This window comes from Tetrao urogallus, assembly GCF_951394365.1.
Source record: "Tetrao urogallus genome assembly, chromosome: 1".
In the NCBI taxonomy this organism is placed as follows: domain Eukaryota; kingdom Metazoa; phylum Chordata; class Aves; order Galliformes; family Phasianidae; genus Tetrao; species Tetrao urogallus.
Genome location: NC_136813.1, coordinates 138,993,561 through 139,009,874, shown reverse-complemented (window position 1 = coordinate 139,009,874; position 16,314 = coordinate 138,993,561). Strand labels below are relative to the sequence as shown.

The following is a 16,314-nucleotide window of genomic DNA, read 5'->3' as shown; positions in this document are numbered from 1 at the left end:
ACAAAGCTGTGAGTGTGGCAGCAGGTTACTTAAAGAAAGTGATGAAATAAAAAGCATGAAATAAAAGAAATGCTGTTTCCTACATGAATTAGGGTTTTATGTAAGCTTGGAGTAACAAATCTAGGTGCTCTATCTGCAGCTTTCTAGCTGTCACAGATTCTGAATGTGGGGTTTGTAAAATGCTTGGCAAAATGAAATGATTTGGAAGTAAACTGATTTTTCTTTTTAACATTTTAAAATTAGCAGGGCGGTTTGGGGTTATAATCTTCCGAGTATTAAAGTAAATAGTGTTATTTTGTTTCTTCATCACATGAGAAGCTTCCTACTGACAGCTTCCAACTATGGTACATTCTTAACTGCTCTAAATTTAGATAGCTTTTTATTAGATTTAGCAGTATTCAGATGTAGCCAGAAAGAACTTTTACCAAGAATTTCCTCTGCTACATGCTAGTTGAATTGACTGCCATAAACAAGGGCTCCATATCACCCTGATTTTTCTTGCCTTCCCATAGTACACAATCTTAGAATTAAAATGAAGCTTTACTGAGTGAGTTGGGCTGCTTCTTGTTCCATTGGAAGAAAGATTACCAACGTAGCACATACCATCATTCTAAGACTTTTAGCTGCTTAGCCTAGATTCTCCAAAACTTACCCCTGATGTGAAGACTAGGAATTCGGTGTTCCCATCCCTTTTCCAAAGGATAGATTCTTTTCTGAACTGATTATTCCTGGCTAACATAAGTTCTAAGTCTCATAGGGTTTTCATAGAATTTGCCAGTGGATGCAGTTTGCATATAGTGTTCAAGCCGAGGTTTACTTACAAATGCAAGTGTGGCCTAATGCTCTGTCTGGAGCCATATCTTTGGGGATTTAAAACTAATTTCTCATCTGTCATTTGTAGTTAATCAGCCGAGGGATTAGATGCATGATGTATTGGCAATTTCTGACTTTTAATAGAGACAACATGTTCTCTTGTTTCATGACTTGTTCTTTTACAACTTTGGTCTCAAACAGTTGTCTGGCATATGAGTTCCAGAGAACAGATGGCTTAAACCAGAAAGGACCTGTTAAGATGCAGGAATTAAATATTTAATATTGAACAACATGGAATCAAATATACTTTCTGTTTAGCTTTCATTTATAACTCTCTAACTGTACATAGCATATTCAAAATGTTATTAGCATGAATAGTAGATGTGGGTGGCAGTGCCAGGAGATCAGATCCCCTTCTGAAGCTTTTATAGGGACCATCAGTTTGAGTCAAGCATGACATAGTTGTGCTGTAAAGTAACAATCTCAGTCTTTGTTCACAGTTCGTAATTTATGTCAGCTGCAACAACTGACTGACCTACAGGAGTTTGTCAAAAGGCTGCGTACTATCAGGGAGGCAGAAATAGCCAGTTTCACATGCGGCCTGTATTGAATCTACAGTCTGGGGCCAAGCAGTCCCAAACTCCTCCACTTGCACACCCATTTGGAGAGAAAGACAACAGTGATGAGAAATGGCAAATAGCCATGAGAAGGACTAACAAGAAGAAGAAGCCTGCCCCAAAGCCTGATGTGCCTCTGTGGAACCATTTTGACTTTCTGCAGTCTGAGAAGGAAAGAGAAACAGCAACAGGTACGTTGTCTGAACTGAATAAGGCAGCCAGACCTGTTGCAGATCAACTACAGCAACTAAGAAAAATTGACAGGTGATTGTGGTGGGTGATTCTTTTCTGAGGGGTACAGAGGCATCCATTTGTCATTCTGACCTGCTATCTTAAGAGGTCTGCTGCTTGCCAGGGGCCCTCATCAGGTATGTGACACAGAGTCAGCCAGACCTTGTACATCCCACAGACTTCAGCCTGCTGATGCCCCAGTAACACAGATGTTAGCAACCTGAAGAATATCAAGAGAGTCTACAAGGAGCTGAGAGCATAGGTAATCTCATCAATCCTCCAGGTTAGGGAAATGGGGAGGGAAAGGGCTGATAGAATTAAGAAAATCAATGAATAGTTAAGGGAACAGTGTCATGAACAGGGCTTTGGCTATTTATGTGATAGAACTAGTTTTGAGTAATCTGCTCTTCTGGGAGAGGATGGGGTTCATCTCTCAGAGAAGAGGAAGACCATCTTTGGCAGCAAGGTTTCCAGTTTAATCTTTAAACTAGGACTTAAACTAGGGTTGCTGAGATAGGTGATCCTCAAAGCATCCCACTTAGAGGCTGATGATGGTAATGGGTGCTCTGGGCCTGGAGTTGGATCACAAGCAAGACAGCCCTTAAGGTGCAGGATTAGAGAACTCCAACTGCTAAATCAGCCTCAATGGGAGCCCAAATCAAATGCCTGTACACTAATGCATGGAGCATAGGGAACAAGGAGCAGCTTCGTGTTACATGTCTTCATGGAGGACTTCAATGGCTTTAAACTGGAACAGGGCAGATTTAGACTAGATAACAGGAATAAATTCTTTACTGTGAGGGTGGTGAGACAGTGGAACAGGTTTCTCAGAGAGGCTGTGGATGCTCCATCCGTGGAAGCATTCAAGGCCAGGCTGGGTGGGGCTTTGAGCAGCCTGGTCTAGAGGGAGGTGTCCCTGCCTGTAGCTGGGGGATTGGACCAACATCATCTTAAAGGTCCCTTCTAACTCAAACCATTCTATAATTCTCTTATTTCATTCTGTGATCTTAGTGGCCTTTTCCGTCCTTAATGATTCTCTGGTTAAGCCGAAATGGGAGAAGCGTAACGTTAACCCTTCAGCAGCGCCTGGCCGAGGTGCTGCAGAGTAGCGGGAAGGGACGCGCCTACTCCCCCTCGTGAACTACACTTCCCATGGTGCACCACGCGGGCAGCGCACATGTGCAAACCGGTCAGCCCAGTCCTGGAGGGCGGGCAGGGGGGTTTTGTTTCCGGGCCGAGCACGCCTGAGAACGCGGGGGGCTTCCGGGGTGCGGGCAGTCTATCGGTCCGCGGGTATGGATGAGGACGGGCTGCCCATCGTGGGCTCCGGCATCGACCTCACTAAGGTACGGCTGCGCCTCGCCTCGCTTGGCGCTTCATCCCTCGTCCTCAGCGGAGCTGCTTCACGTGCAGCGCTTTTGGTTGTGAAAGTTTCTCTCTGGCAAACATAACATTCTGCTTTTTCGTTTGAAAAGCATGCGCATCTGACGTGGAGGATTTGTTTTCCTCCTGCGTCAGAAGGAACAGCTCAGCTTTGCCCTCTTGATGTTTTATTTCTTAATGCTAACTCTGAGGAGAGTTCGCTATTCCATCTAAAAGCTTCTGAAATAAGATAACATTCCTTCATTTGGATATTATCCTTTTTTTCCATGCATCCTGCCACTTTTCAAGTTCTTAGTATGTTGGTGGCGGGAAAGGATTTTTTACTTAGGTTGCTTTGAAAGTAGTGCCTCCTATTTAATTTCCATGGAAACTACAACAAAGAGCAGAATAATGCTGTTTGGTAAATTCTCGGCTACAAAGCACGATTGTTCAAAGTCACCACCGGTAGCTCTGTCTTTTCACCAGTAGCGAGTAACAGCCTGCATGCTGTGCTTATAACAATCTGCACCAGCAGAGGTGACCCACTTGCTGTCAGTGCTGCTGAAACACACCACCACAGCCTCACTGTGCTCACAGCCTCTGTTTGGTCTCCAGAAACGTTCAGAAAGCCTCCACGAATATCAACAGGTGCCATTTTTTCCTCGTGGAAACAACATCGCACAAAATGTAACAGAATATCAGTGCGAAGGTTTCAGCCTCTGCTGCCATACCACCAACATCCGCCTCTGATGTCATTGGCCAGCATCATAACATGGGGGGCATTACTTCTGGAGCAATCCTCATATATGTTACGTAAATTTAGATTTTATGCATCCATAGCAAACACGCTTAAGGCAGATCTCCAAATATTTTTCCTGAAATTTTGCATTTTATAATACGTTTTTCAGTCCAAACATGAGGATTAACACCTACAAATTGTCTCATTTTCTCGTATTGTTTACTGCAGGTTCCTGCTATTCAGCAGAAAAGAACTGTAGCGTTTCTAAACCAATTTGTTGTTCACACAGTGCAGTTTCTGAACCGCTTTTCTACTGTTTGTGAAGAGGTATGTTTTGCTATTTTTCATCCCTCACTTTATTCCATGAGAAAGATTCCTAGAAATGAGGACCATTTACATCACTATTTTTGCTGCATTTGTAACAGTAGCTTTAGAATCTAGTCTGCTCATCAGTCTTTCTGCTCATCTTGAATGCATTACTAAGACAGATTTTTTTTTTCCTCCAATATATCCACTGCTGATTATGCCTCGCTTAACCTTCTTTCATTGAACTTTCATATTTGGCATAGCTTTTGAACTTTGATTCTCTTTCTTAGAGCCTTCTACTGTGAATATAGTCTCATTTTGGAAAGAGGCTGCTCTGTTGGTGCTGACACCATTTTGACATTCTCTGTTCCCCTCATCTGTGTCATAGAGCACTGCATCAAAACTTGCTTTCAGATTTCTCTGCCTTTACTTTAAAAGGGCGGTATACAAATATCTCTGGAGGTGAACAATTTTTGATGTGAAAAAGGGATGTTTTTGGCAAGTGGAACATGAAGCAGTTGATGTTTATGATTTGTGAAGGAAAAAAAAGTTCTTAAAAATCAGTAGTAAGTTTTTCTCTCAAATTTAATGTCATTGGAGTTTTACTAGGACTAAAATTCTCCACAGGACAGGAAAAGAATGCTTCTTCAGTTGTAGAATTGATGTTTTCTGATGTGGCTGTAAGCTTAACTTTCTGTCATTTGTGGGGCTTTTTGTAGCTGTGTACTAGGTTATTCAACAAAAGCCACTGTACAGCCCTAGCTATCAGCAATTGTCAGATCCAGAGTAAGCAGTGTAACCTTGTTACAAGAAATTCTTATATTAGTAAAGGTTACAGCCAGACTCTTGGCAAATATAAATTTTGACTACTATATTAACACATAGGTTTCAAAATTTAAAAAAAAAAAAAAAAAAAAAAATCAAAAATTCCGGATTTTCTTGACTTGGTATATGGGATATTGTCACTGCCCAGTGATGTTATCAGTTGTCCAGAACTGGATTTTCATGTGATCTCAATATTACTTATTATATAAGGCACTGCAGAAAACAAGGTGTGTATACATAAAGCCATCTTGAGCACGGAGCAACACTATGAAGTCTGATTAATAAAGCAGTTATTAGTTAACCTAAATGTGTTGTTGCTGAACAGACTTAGTAGTTACTCTACAAACTTGAAAAGATTTTGCATTTATGAAGTACAGAAGTGTTTTTAATGTAAATGGTCCCAGTGTAAATCAGCAGAAGTCAGGAAATTCAGAATTCAGGCTGCCACCAGCCTACCTCTAAATTCTTGTCAAGCTGATATGTCTTTAGAACTATCTTTTGTGCATCTTTCTTCCCCTTTTGTCCACTGCTTGCAGAGTTTATAGATCCTTTCAAGACAGCTGATTTCTCTTTGTGAACAAAGAGCCGTCTGTAAACAAGTCAGCGTGCTATCCAGAAAGACTAACTTTTATCACTCTCTTTTTACTTTTTCAGCATATTGGCAGAACTGCCATTTTCTTAGGGTGTTAAAGCTCTGCTTAAGAGCCAGGCAGAATCTTGCCCATGTGCCAGAGAGCTGTCAGAGTGGTACATATCTGCCAGCCTGTGTGCTAAGCCAATTTCACTTGGACAGGTCTGGTGGAGTATGGTAATGATTAGTTAACAGAGTGACTGCGCTTATAGAGTAATTTAGAAAAACTTAAGTTGTTTGTAAGAAAAATATATCAAAATTTTATTGAGGTATACTTGGAAAATATAAACCTTCTGGTTAGTCCAGATTCACTGTGACTATCTAAGACTTCCATTCACCTGCTATAGTCTTTATCAGATATTTCTGTTTGTATGTGTTCAGTTGCATATGCACACATCACATCTTTTCTTCCTTCACATTTGGAAAAAGCTTTGAAGGAAGTTATTTTGGTCAACTGTGAGAGTACAGTGTGTCTGCCATTAGTCTGTCATTTGGTTGCCCAAAGTGCCCTGCTTACTTTGGCTGCCATTTGTACATAATCTGTCTTCATTTCTGTATGTCAAATAATACGTAGTAAAATTAGTTACAGTTTGAACCCCTGTAGCTACTGTACTAAAAAGGGGTGATGGCGTTGCTTCATTTATTTCATGTACGTTCATCTCATCTATACTCTACTGTCTTTTGCAAGTTGAAACCAAAAGAGATTTTATTTAACTAGATGTTAACGCTGTTATGTATATTAGTGGCCCCCAGGAGAGTGTTTTCACATCTTAATTGTTTTCTATTCTAGAAATTGTCAGCACTCTCTCTCCGTATCCAGCAAATTGAAACAACACTCAATATACTGGATGCAAAGGTTTGTATGTGTACAGACTAACTTTGAGCAGTGACAGATGTGTCTGATGTATGTTCTTTAGATAAGGTGACGTAAGGATATAACCAGTAGTCATGAATTATCATTTAATTAGCTGCAAGAAAAAATAGCCAAAACTTTAAACAATTCTTTTGTTAATGACAGAAGCAATTTCTGTTGGCAGTAGCAAAATGCTGGAAGGTGTTGAAACCTTTCTTGCCCTGCAGCTCAGTGTAACCAGTAAAGGCTTCATCTGAGCATTTTGGGATTTTCTTATAGAAACCACCTGAACAGGGAAGTCCCTTTTTTCTTTCTTTTTTTTTTTTTTTTTGGGGGGGGGGGGGGGGAGAGGAGGGGGGCAGAGGGTGAAGGAGTGTGAAAAGAGAGGCAATTGGAATGCCAAAACTAGTGATAAAATATTACAGCTATGTTAATGTGAAACTCACCTGTGAAATAGTAAGTGACATACTGCAGACTTTCTTCTATGTATAGACTTAGAATATGCTCACTGCTTATATTGATCATGTTTTGTCCAATCAGTTATCCTCTATTCCTGGCCTAGAGGATGTCAAATTTGAAGTGTCCAGTGCAAATCTGAATAATGTTACAAGTAGTCCCATGGCACCAGCTACTACGGATCAACAGGCAGCTGTGTCACCTCAGTCTGGAGTAAGTAATGAAAATAAATAGTGTATTGAAGGAATATACTTCTCCATATCAAATTTCTAATCTCAATTGAAGCAAATGGAAGAAGTAAGTCTACATAAAGAGGGCAGTCACACCAGCTGTAAAGATCTAAAGTTACATTTTTCATTAATGAAACTAAACAAGTGGCTTCTAAAACAAGGCCACACCCTTTCATAAATATGTGGGTTAAATAACTAGAACTAACTCAAATCAAATAGTAAATGATTTCATCCTCTTTGCTCAGTCACACTAAAATATACACATGAATTACATCAGAGATTGGAAAGGTCATGAATGAAAGGAGCAGCTCATCTCACATAATTCCAGTTCTTGTGTTTTAGAATGTGAGCTTCTAGGTCAACTTCAAGTGTCTAGCATACTTTTTTAATAGAGGTTATTAAAGTGAGGGCAGAATGCATTGACCACTTGGGGAGAGAGCTACAGTATAAGCATAATAAATATGATCTTAGCAAAATCTTTCATATAAAGAACGTGTTTAAATTAGTTCTGTTTTATTTATTAAATACAGTTGATGGTTGCTTTAGGCTGCATGGATGTCTTGTGGTATTGGACTGTTGAATTTTTTTTCCATGTGTTGTACAGTAAATTGTTGCCAGAAGTATTTGGGGGTTGGATTCAATGATCTCTTAAGGTCCCTTCCAATCCCTGCGATTCTATGATTCTGTGAGTATAGATCAGAAAAATCGTGATATAAGAGGAGTTGTACTTTACTCTTCAGGTTCAAACTTCTTGGATTGAAGTCTCTCAGTGCTTCTGTTCTGTGTACCTAGCCTAACCACTGAAGTCTTATCTTCCTTGTATACAGCAGAACAATAAACATGAAGAAGCACTACAGAAAACGGAGATAGTAACAGAAAATATGAGAACTGTGGCGAAAGACCCAAGATATGCCAGATATCTCAAAATGGTACAAGTGGTAAGTCAGCTGTCATATCATTCTTTGGGTAGTCAGTTATTTTTAGGTGAAACTTCACACACAACTGTAAGTGAATGTGGAAGGCATACATTGTGTCAATAATCTTTAAGCTAGAGTAGCATTAACATGCAAGGATTGCTCTGAAGGTAATGCCTCCTTTTTTATAGTGTTGTCCCACAGTGTCACAAGCAGATGTTGGTGTTACGGCAGTAGAGTTAGAACCTTCCCATCAACATTGTTACATCTGTTGTGCAACAGATGGCAGCAGAGGGGCAGCATAACAAAATGGTGTCTGATACAAGAGTGTATATGTAGCAAAGATATGTAACTGAATTTATCTGTGTGGAAAAATGGTACCAGTTACATTTATCAATACTAGCTAAATGTTTATGGAGACCAAACAGTGAATGTGAGCACAGTGAGGCAGTGAGTGGTTACATCAATAGATGTAACAATGATGTGAAGGACAAGTCATATTCTGGACAGTCTTGTGAATTTTTATGAGCACAGCATGCAGACTCTTGTTCATTTCTGGTTAAAAAAAAAAAAAAAAAAAAGAGGCACAGCTAATGGTGTTGAAAAATGGTGTTTTGTAGCTGAGAATTTGCTCAATAAAAGAAGTGTTATTGTGTTCTTTGTACTTATTTATTTCATGGAAATAAATAGGAGGCATTACTTTTGGAGCCATCTGCATACTTGCAGTATGTCTTCTCTAAGAAATGGTTTGATGTAATGTATTCCTGCAGACAGCCTCAGGCGAGTTCTTTCTACAAAATTCTGCCAATATAGTTGTGAACTGAGGGTACGAAGATGTGTAAAAGCAGAGTGATACTACTTGGAGTTATAGAAGATTGCACTGGAAGCGTAGTTACTCTGGCAGAATTGATGTCATTCCCTGCACACAGACATGCTTGCAGCTTTTATTTGCTGCAGGGTACAAAACAAAGCTTTGCCAGTATTCTCTAGAGCAGGAGAGTTTATTGTTCCCATAGGGCTCAAAGTAGAGGTAGAAATATTAACTAATTAGCTCAAAGTAGAGGTAGAAGAATTGTTTAACTAATTACTTCCACTTCAGTTCCCTGCTATTCATGATGCATGTTTAGTTTCCCTCTTCATCTTTTTTTCTATAGATAAACAGAAAATGAGTATAATCTCAATACTTACATTCATGCAAATGAAGGAGTGAAAACATTGGTAGGAGATTCTTTGTGACTTTTTTTTTTTTTTTTTTTTTTAAGAGCTCTTTTTTCACATCCACAAAACTAAAAACAGCATTGGAAACAAAGAAAAAAGATCTGTCTTTATTTTCCAGCAATCATTGGAAATTTTTCTCTAAAATATATATGATAATCCTGGAAAACATTACTAACTCACAGTATAGTAAAATGTTGTAACAATTATGTGAAAACTGACTGCATGGTTTTTTTCCCTCTTCGGAGCAATTATTACAGTTGGTGAGCTTAGTTCTTTGGATGATGTTCCAGAGCTTAGTTTTCATTTGAATCACAAATTGGCTTATTACAAATCATGTGGAAAGCCAAGCGGTGGGATAGTGGCAAAGGGTGGAATACTTTGTTAGTGTATTGATTTGATGCCAGATTTCAAAGTGGATGTGAAAGTGCTGGATGGTCTAATTACTTTGACTTTTTTTTTTTGGTGACTGCTGGAGGAGTAAGATCTCACTTTCCACATTTATCCTTTGTACTGGCAGTTCCTGATGACTCTTCTGCCAGTTGTAAACAGTGTGGTAGGAAAGTCAAGCTAACATGCTACATATTAATGTGTGTTTTTCTATTTGCCAACCTAGTCTTCTCGCCCAGTCGAGTAGTTCAGTTAGTGTCACTTATTTGCTGAAATTAAGTTTCTAGGTGAAGATTTATTTGAACTGATCACTTATTTATGGCCCGCAATATTTCTAGTATTGGAGAATTAGCACTGGAAGTGATATTTCTTTTACACTGAAGATAGCTGTTCTGTGGAACTGTAACAAACTCATTTTGATGGAGTGCCGTTGAACAAAAATTCTTTTTTTTTTTCTTAAATACAAAGCAGTAGTATTCAAGCAAACATTACGAAAAGAGTATCATGTTTGCTACAGTAAATGTTCAGAATTCTTGTACTGACAGAGTGAGAGGAGTACTGCAGGGCTTCAGATACATGGTATGTTTAAAGTAAATGTACTTCTGGTAGATTCTAAACACCAGATGTGACTGTGTAGAGGCCAAGATACTGATTGGCCTAAGATACATTGATTCTTGCTTTAAAGAACTCAAATAAAAGTGAAATTTGATTGCTACACTGATCCTAAGTAGTTGCCAGCAGTAATGATATTTAACCTCTTTCTGAACTGAGGAGGACCAAAACCTCTTTTACAATGAGATTGCCACTTGCAGTGTAGGTTCTCCAGGGTCTGCACACTTCTTAAGCCACAGGGCGAGCCTGGATATAGGCTGGGGTACAGTGTGCTGAATTTACACTGTATCAAACTTTAAGTGGACAGAGACAGGGATGGGACTTCAGTGATGGCTTGTGTTAAAAAAATACACCTGCTGTTTAAGTTGACTTGTTTGCTCAGTGTAATCATAGTTTATAGTTAATGTTTAGATTTAAAATAATTGTTTTATTTTAATAATACGCAGCACTATTAGACTCTGATTTTCCAGTTTAAACTTAAGAAAATATGAAGGATACAGTATTTGTAGTACCCTAATTGTATTATAAACAATTATAGATATAAACTTATTTGTTCTCTCTTGATGAAAAAGGTGTACAGCATTCAGGGGAATTTTGATTAAACTTATGATAAGTTTGGTAAATCTGATACATGAAGGTATTGAAATCTTTTTTTCCAGTCTTCAGACGTATTGTCTTTCAGATTAAATTTATTTTTTATTTGGACTGGGACTACAAATGTTAAAAAAAACTTAATAGGGCAGAATTTACCAATAGGGAAAAAATGGTACTTGAGGAACATAAAGTTTCTGTTTATAAGCAGAAAATACCTAAAAGGTGTTTAAGAAGTTAAGATGGCTGTGACTTCTCGCAAGAACAGTCTTAAAAGTAATGAGTTACCTTATGCTAGTACATGAATGATCACAGTGTTTCTGATGCTACAACAGTGAGAGAGCTAGTTAGTATTGCATGAATTCCTCTATTTTATAATTGGTGCAAAATCTATTTCTGTTAACAACTGTTGAAGCAGTGCGTTCTACAAAGTCTCTGAGTTACGAGTCTGCAAGTATTGAAGAGATTTCTCCAGTAGCTGTGACCTTAAGTGTCTTCCACTAGCTACAAAGCAAACTTGTTAGTTTATGAATTTAGCGGTTGGCATACTGATTTAAAAAGAAAAATCTTTATCAGATAATAGATTCTGTGTTTTAAAATGATTCTTGCATATGTTGATGCATACAGTTTTGGAATAAAACACTTCTCCAAGTGAGAGCATAACGATACAACAGTCTCCGCTCCACTGTTATTAGTTCATATACTAAGCTTCCTTTCATTGAGAGCAAATAAGAGTGCCTTGTTTTCAGTTGGCTTGAACTGACGCGTAAACAATTCAGTGCTGATGAAAGACCCTATGCATTAAACAGTCATAAAATACTCAACTGTTTCCCCTTTGTCATGTACATGAAATGTTATTTACTGAGAAATTATGTATCATAATCTAATGCCTCACAACTGTTTGAGTCAGATTTTTGTCTAGTCCTAGTAGACCGCTAACTTTATGCAACTGGCTTAGCTCACACTTTGCCAGGTTATCTACTGCAGTTGTCATTAGTGCTGTGTTCTTCTCTGGAACATCAGTCATTACTGTTCATTATTTTATCACTATTTTATTTACTTTAGACAAAAGTTATTTTATCTTAGCTGGCTGTAATCTGTCTGCACATCACTGAAGATTCAACCCTGACTTCACAAGCACTTGTATTCAGAGGATTCACTTTTAAATTGTCATTCTCTTCTCAAGTCCAGTTTGCCTTTTTCCTGCATACTTTACAAAGACTTTTCCAGTTTTTGGCAGTACCATGAGAAACCTTTCCAGAGCAATAGGAGATGCTTTTACCACTGAAGCTGTACCTTGCATGTCTTGAGTTCTCTTGTCTTTCCAGCACAGCTGCTCTCTGCTGTCTTTGTGCTACTTTGTGCTTTCTTCATATTCTCATTGAGAGATATAACTTCATCATACTGGGTTTATCTGCATGAATTGCAAATCAATCTGTCCGTTGCTGATTTCCTCAAGTTTTTTGAGACATTTTGCCATAAAGATAAGAAGGATTAAAAAGAGCTTTGATCTCCGACATTACTTGCTTCTAGGTTCATACTGATGGCAAGTGAGATTATCAATCCATGTTCTTGTTCATTGTGTGATTATGCATCTTTTTCTGAAAATGAGTTCAGAAGAAGCTGTGAAATTCACTAATTTGTGTCCAGTAGTTTTATATTATACTTCTCCTCCTACACAGGGTGTTCCTGTTATGGCCATACGAAACAAAATGATTTCTGAGGGGCTAAATCCAGATCTTCTTGAGTAAGTAATGTTTCCTTTCCAAATTGTAACTTTCAGTCGGGCTGGAATGCAACCATTTGTTGAAAAAAGATGGTCTGAGAAGGGCATCATAGGATGAAGGATGTGATCTCAAGTAAGAGATGCCTTTTCAATATTGTCTAGTCCAAGGCATAGCCCAAGAAACGCCGAGCTTGGAATGTAGGTGGACATATATTGCACCCTCCCGAACAGAAAGTTGCAGAACATTACCTACCAAACTTGAGAAGAAGTGGGATCACTTCTTCCAAGCTAAGCACAGGTTCAATTGAAAGGATATAGCAGTGACAAGGTGACATCTGTCAATGTGCATCTAGCAACAGGGAATCAAATAGTGTATCAGTTGCCATTTTGTCTGTACTGTTTTCAGTATGAGATATATCCCAGAAATTTTCTTCCAACACTTTGGTAGCCAGATGTCATTGTTGTAGAGTAATAAAAACAAGCTCTATTTTATTTTGCTTTATGTATATGAGAAGTAATAGGCTTATTATCAGATTCCCTCAGTAGAGTGTACTGATACAGTGTACATGCTCAGCATAAATAGAGTAAGCTAAAGTCAACATTTCAGTGTTGTAACTGGATTGAGCCAACCTAACGTAACAACTACTAAGAACAGATAATCATTTTCAGTACTGATTTATCTAAAGTACAGATTTTAGAATCTTACATTTTGAGATGTAGCTTAGTTTCATTGCACTGTTTCACAAAACGTATTAAACTGAGAGTGATGAAATAATAAACAGTAAGTTTTGTTCTTATCCTGTAGCCACCAAACCATTTGAAATACTTGCATCCTCTGCAGAAACTGCTGATGTATGATGATATCAAGTCCTCTTTTCCTTTTGGTGGAGCCTTATTACAGTATGTTTACTAAAATGAAAATACTGGGAAACTGAGTTACTGTCATATGTTGAGTCATTTTATCTCTCAGCTGCTTCCTGGTGTCTGAGTAAGCCTGAAGTAGTTATTCCTCTCAGTAAAAATTTGATATTTTTACTGATCAAACAAGAAATAAAAATGCAAGTAAGAATTTATATAGGTCTGAGAAAGGATTATCAAACGTGTGTTTACTATATGTTTGTTAAATCTGTTCTGTTTCTTACTCTGTATTCCTAGTACATACTTTTGTGTAAATGCTATTTGCTCATACTTTGATGGATTTTTTTATTGCAAATGGAAAAAAAAAAAAAAAAAAGAAAAAAGAAAAATAATCAGCTGTGTTTTTAAGTATCTGCTTTTGGATTTCCTGATTTGAGTTAAGATGGAGTTAAGACAGAAATTTATTACCGTTATTTGAGGCTCACAGAATATGACTGGGGTTTGGTCTCAGTCCATCTTCAAGGATTCTTTGAAACACTGACATTCAGGCAGATTGTCTTTAAGTTGTTACCAATTCAAAAATTTTACTGCCTATCTGCCTAGTTAAAGAAAGCTAATTATTTTTGGCAAGGTGACTAACATTTCCTCTGTGTGTGTGTGTGTGTGTGTGTGTGTGTGTGTGTGTGTGTGTGTGTAAATAAGCAGTATTACTGAGATTTATTTTTTTTTCAAGTGTATCTTGAGAAACCATGGCAAACTTTCTTTTTTTTTTTTTTAATCTTCTTGCTTTCTTGTCCCAGTATCATACAGACTTTTTAATATATATCTTGCCATTCGTGCAACATTTCGTGGGCCTTCAGGTGGCTCAGGCCTGTTAGCTCAGTCCCAGTGAAATTTAGGAACATTTACATATTGCTGTATGCTGAGTCACTTGCTACAGACTGTCCCAGCTGCCTGTTGGTGACTGTGTGTTTTTTCTGTGGCCTCAGGGCAGCTGACTAATAATGAGATGTTTATGGTCTCTTCCTTTGGATGTTTTACCTCTACTTCTGTTATCACTCCTTTCTCAGCTTTCTACAAGCTTTTTTTGAAAACTGCCTATTTTATTAAGCTAGTTTATCTAATTTTTAACTTTTGTTTCTTATCCTTTTTCTCTTGCCTGTCTACAATTCCAGGAGATTTTGTCCTGCTTCTCCTGAAGTAAAGGAATTCATTGCGATCTTCTCCTAACTAAAGGAGAGTTTTTGCACTGCTCTCTCCAGATCACATGTCTTTGCACAGCTCTTCTGTTTTGTCATTACCGTGGCAACAAGGAATAATATTGTGAAGTGGTATTTGCATGAGAAAGAAAACCCTTTCTTAATTTATTTTGGAGGTGTGCAGGGGGGTGGGAGAAGGCTCTTACGGTTCTTTTATGCACTTCTTACTTTCATCCCCGAATGCTTATAAACTGTTAGTGCACCTTAGGGATTTCCAACAGAGACATTAAAATAAACAATTGAAGTTGGGTAAGAAATACTCTGGCATGACACAGAATGGTAACCCAAAGACAAATAACAACAGGAAAAAAGTGTGCAATTATTACCTTACTTGTTAAATTTTATGTTTTATCAAAAAGAGCATTTAACTATAAGAAGCTATTTTCTGTAAAGATGATTCTTTGCCCTTTGCCAAGTATAGCTGCACGTGTACTTTGTACTCTGGTTTCTGAATTTAGCAGGGGCAGTCTTGCTTGTATTGTCAAACTCATTACATAAAAGAGAGTCTCAAAGGAGAACCAGCATCTGTGGTCAGTAGTGGTGGTTGTTCTGTAGATGACTTGCTACTCTGTCCTCCATTCCCAGTAGATTTCTCCAAGCAAATGTTTTGACACGATGTTGAGGTCCATCTTAAATATTCTTCTCAAAACTAAATACTAGAAGTCTGATCATTTATAGTCAATAAAAATCCCATGGCTGCTCTTGCATGTCAAATTTAACCCAGTGTTCTAGCCAAATTCCACTCTGAGTAATTCTTCTTTGCTTCTCTAAATTATCCCTGCAGTTTTAGTTGGATACAATATTGTTCATTTCCTGTCTTATTTTTTTTTCATGTACTATTTACACTGCTTAATGGTGTACAGCATGTTCCTTTCAGCCCTATAACCTCTGATTAAAAAAAAAAAAAAAAAAAATATTAATCAGTATTGCCTGCTTTCAACTCTCTTCAAGTGTTTGCTGCTTCTTAGTGAACTATCGTAATTTCCAATAGTCTTGAAGGTGTGCATTCAAAGTGATATCTACAGAATTTTAATGTCCAATGAGTTACAGTTTCTAGTATTGATCTTTCAGTTCTAGGTGAAGCAACGCCGTTAAGGTGTGCATTTGTAAAGCTAACAATTAATATGTTAAATGCTGTGGATATAAATCGCATGTACATTTGGTAAAAGGCATGGCCTACTGAGTTACTCAACTACCTTCTAGGATTTACAACATAAACACTTCTTCTTGCCTGCAGGACTCCAGATGCCCCTGTGCCTGCTTGGGGAGATGATGGGAATGCAGAAGACAGTTCTGATAGTGAATCTTCCTTTAGTGACTAAAAAGACCAATTTTAGCCTTTGGAAACCTCCGTTAAGTGCTAATATGTTTGGAGCTTTTGCAAATAATGATTTTGTGTGCATCACGTGGGTGACATGATTTATCTGACAGCTTTTCTTAGCACTGAGATCTTCTGTGTTCTCTCCCAAGAAGTCTGGGCAGGCAACGTGTTTGACCTGAACCTTTCCATCATGAAAATTGATTGCAATATCCTTGTGATGTTTATCCTTTGTTAGTTCAGATTCTTTCTGATTCTTCTGGAGTTACCTAAAAAAAAAACTCAGAAATTTTGTTTCTTTAAACCTCCAGGTCTGTAAGACTGCATTCTGTTCATTCCTGGGTTTCTGTATAAGACTTCTAACCTAA

At 38.0% G+C, this 16,314-nt stretch overlaps 1 protein-coding gene across 1 annotated transcript; it reads left to right on the top strand.

Moving 5' to 3' along the window:
* Positions 1-2,956: 2,956 nt before the first annotated feature.
* Positions 2,957-15,950, top strand: WASHC3 (WASH complex subunit 3; the record flags this gene model as incomplete). The annotated part of the gene is made up of 7 exons (XM_079546338.1): positions 2,957-3,007; positions 3,991-4,089; positions 6,315-6,380; positions 6,918-7,046; positions 7,891-8,001; positions 12,468-12,532; positions 15,866-15,950. The coding sequence occupies 7 exons, from the start codon at positions 2,957-2,959 to the stop codon at positions 15,948-15,950; spliced, it is 606 nt and encodes a 201-aa protein (XP_079402464.1).
* Between the last annotated feature and the right edge of the window lie 364 nt (positions 15,951-16,314).